This window comes from Agrilus planipennis, unplaced genomic scaffold (genome assembly GCF_000699045.2).
Source record: "Agrilus planipennis isolate EAB-ADULT unplaced genomic scaffold, Apla_2.0 scaffold18, whole genome shotgun sequence".
Lineage (NCBI taxonomy): Eukaryota > Metazoa > Arthropoda > Insecta > Coleoptera > Buprestidae > Agrilus > Agrilus planipennis.
In genome coordinates this window covers 2,342,583-2,345,972 of record NW_020438920.1, presented here as the reverse complement: position 1 = coordinate 2,345,972, position 3,390 = coordinate 2,342,583, and the positions used below count along the sequence as shown (strand labels likewise).

The window sequence follows — 3,390 nt, the reverse complement described above, 5'->3', positions numbered from 1 at the left end:
ATATACAAAATGACGGAAATACTCTTTTGTGCCGAAACAACTGTTATGTACGGAAATTGAACTATTAGAATTGATGAATGTAATGATAAGAGTGTGTAAAAAAATATTGGTAGATATTTGCCAATTTAAAATTAATCCGTTAAAAATCTCCCTGTAAAAAGGAATGTACGTATTAACTTACTTCCGTAATATACATCTACGTCAATTGGCAGGGAACGTCCAGGTATGAAATCTCCATTGTCGATTGCCTGTTGCCTTGCACTTTCGGAAGGATAGTCGAATTCTATCTGCTTCCATCTAAAAACTTCCCTTATTTTTGCCGCATTCCTGTTTGGAATACTTTCTGAAAGTGTCCAAGTGGATGCACTCATACCCAATATGATACACAGCCATTTAGACCCTGAAAATAAAAACGTATATACTTGTATTGACACGTACTTTATAAACTATTTTCTTAATAAGATATAAATTAAACCAACATATTGCTGTGTAAGAAAGATGAAAGAAAGATTATACCAAACGCTTTGTGGAGGAGGTGTGATAATCATCATCATAAGGTCGTTAGTCCTAAGACTGGTTAGACACGCAACTCCGCTCTTTCCTATCCTGAGCTAATTTTCGCATTTTCCTAAAGCTAGAGCAACCCATATCCTTAACTATTAGCGAACTGACTGACTTCTATAAAATCCTGTTCTCCTATTCTTTCTAATACCTCTTCATTTCTAACCTTCTCTATCCACGGTATCCTCAACATTCGCCTGTAACACCACGCATTTCGAACACTTCTAAGCTTTTCTTTTCCGCCGAGCCCCTTGTCCATGTTTCTCACTCGTACAGCGCCGTACTCCAAACATACACCTTTAACAATCTTTTTTGAATTTCTAAATTAACCGTTCGCGAGCATAGAAATGATTTCTTTTTATTGATGATAACTCGACCCTGCGCTATCCTCTGCTTTATTTCCCTACTACTCCTTCCGTCCTGACTTATATGACTTCCTACATATTTAAAATCAGCCACCTCCTCTAATGGTTCGTCTCCTATCTTTATATTCGCTCTTTCCCTACTTTTTCTTCCCTTGCATACCAGTATTGACGTGACAACGTCTTATAATTCGTTAGAGCCGGCTGCACGCACGAAAAAACATGACTCATGCGGCGTTACCTCGCTCTGAGGCGTTCCATTTAAGGCTTGAGCGCGGAACGAGCGACAAAGTGGCACAATCGGCCTCCGCGTTCGGCAGCGTTCGACATCTGCCTCTCTCTCGTACTTGAGTGAGCGATGCATCCGCGTGGACAGCTGCTATACAATAATACATTTCCATTTACCTCCTTNTCTTTAGATCAGAATGCTTAAACGGAACCATAATAAAAATATCTGTCGTATTTTGTCTATCGGGACCTTTTTTCAAGAATTGCTTTAGATATGTCAAGTTGAAAGTATTAACAACCAATAAGCTTCTCCCTCAGTTAGTAATATGAAGAGATGAGGTAAAATTGTCACCGAATATGGAAATTACATCACATTTTTTTGTCAGCATTTTCTCACATAGAACAAGGAATAATCTGGAAACTACATTTTTTTATTTCCATTTGGAATTGTACTGTTTTATCAATACCGCTTCCATTTTATTTAAAGCTATTTCTAACTCTTCCTTGCTAGCCGCTAATACTGCTATATCATCTGCAAATTTAAGCATACTAATATTTTGCCCCTGTATATCTATTCCTACAGTTGTACTGTCTTTGATGATGTTGATCGCGTCTTCGAAGTATAGATTAAAAAGTAGTGGTGACGGTGTGCATCCCTGTCTGGCTCCCTTCCTAATATTTACTTCTCTACGTTGCAGTCCCAGCTCTATAACTGCCTGTTGCTCCTTATACAAACTAAGTATCACGCTTCTATCTTTGTAGCTCATCGCTACTTTTTTAAGTATATTTAAGGTCTTGTCCCAATTAACATTGTCAAATACACAAATCTACAAATCCTATGTACGCATTCTTTCCTTTTTCTACAGTTTTCTCTATTTTTACCCATAAAGCTAGAATGGCCTCCCGCATTCCTCTATTTCTTCTAAACCCAAATTGATTTTCCCCTAATATTCTTTCGTCTTTTTTGCATCCTCCTCTGTACAATTCTAGTTAAGATTTTTGACGCATGGGAACTTAAGCTAATTGTTCTACATGTCTCGCACCTATCCGCGCCTCTATTTTTAGGTATTGTTAGTACCATGTTCCTTTTATAATCCTCTGGAACTTTCCCCGTCTCCTAAATGTGACTAACTAGCTTAAACATACGATCTCTAACCTCTCGTCCTGCATGTTTTAAGATTTCCCCCTGTATTTTTAATGCTATATCGAACTCTTCTCTCATTATGGTTAACCTAGCTCATCTATCTCCACACTATCTTCCTTCTCTAATACATCTCCTAACTCATGGCCTACGTATATAGGTTCTCTAAATATTCTTTCCACCTATTTGCCTTTTCCTCATTTTCTATCAAAATGACCCTTGTCTCGTTTCTTATATTATTACTACTATACCTTACATCTCTAAAATTCCTTTTAATTATATTATAAGCCTCATCGGTTTTACCTACTATATGCTTTTCTTCTACTTCTTTACACATCCTATCAATCCACTGTTCCTTAGCTGCCCTACACTTCCTAATTATTTCCCACTTTATAGCCTCATCTTTTTTTGCCTTTCTTCATCTGTCCTGTTTTTGGTTTTCTGCCTTTCTCCTATTAATCCTACAATCTCATTTGTTATCCATGGTTTCCTTCTTTCATTTTGTTTAGGACCTAGCGCATGATGGTAGATAGGGAATATGAACTGTAGATAAAATACAATTTGTGAAGTTTTAATACTTTACTATAAAACAAAAATATATTCTTCTTCTTGGATGTTTTGTTTTATCAACTACTTATTTATAAAAGTCTTCTATGACTTTTTATCGTGGTACCTGACTTCACAGCCGGGTTTCTACCTTCATTTCCAGTTGCTAAAGGATTGTTTAGAAAAGACGCTGTACGGTAACCTATCGCGTCTTTTAACATATCAATAGCGGAGAGATCAGTTACATTAGGTTTATCTTGCCACAACTATTTCCAAATTACGATATTATTTTTTGTATTTGGTAAATCGTAAAATTGGGCAAAGGTTTCATATTAGGTAATTCAATTAGATTTTGCAGACATCTCTAATAGCGCAAAACTAACCTTTTGTAACTCCCAAGCATCCGTTGAAAAATAAAGTATTTTTATTATTTTGAAAGGTGCATAAGTTTTAACGACTATAAGAATGGTTAAATTTTAGTAATGAACAAAACTAGACCAAGACCAAAACTGTACCAGTATTGGTATTGGTTTTGCTCATTAATCTAATACA

General features: G+C 36.3%; 1 protein-coding gene across 1 annotated transcript in view; it reads right to left on the bottom strand.

The window, feature by feature from the left end:
• LOC112904238 (protein yellow-like) overlaps positions 1-3,390 on the bottom strand; it is a 13,615-nt gene that overhangs the window by 2,782 nt on the left and 7,443 nt on the right. The window contains exon 2 of the mRNA XM_025973781.1: positions 182-400. Within this exon, the coding sequence (XP_025829566.1) occupies positions 182-400 (219 nt within the window). The remainder of the gene's footprint in view (positions 1-181; positions 401-3,390) is intronic.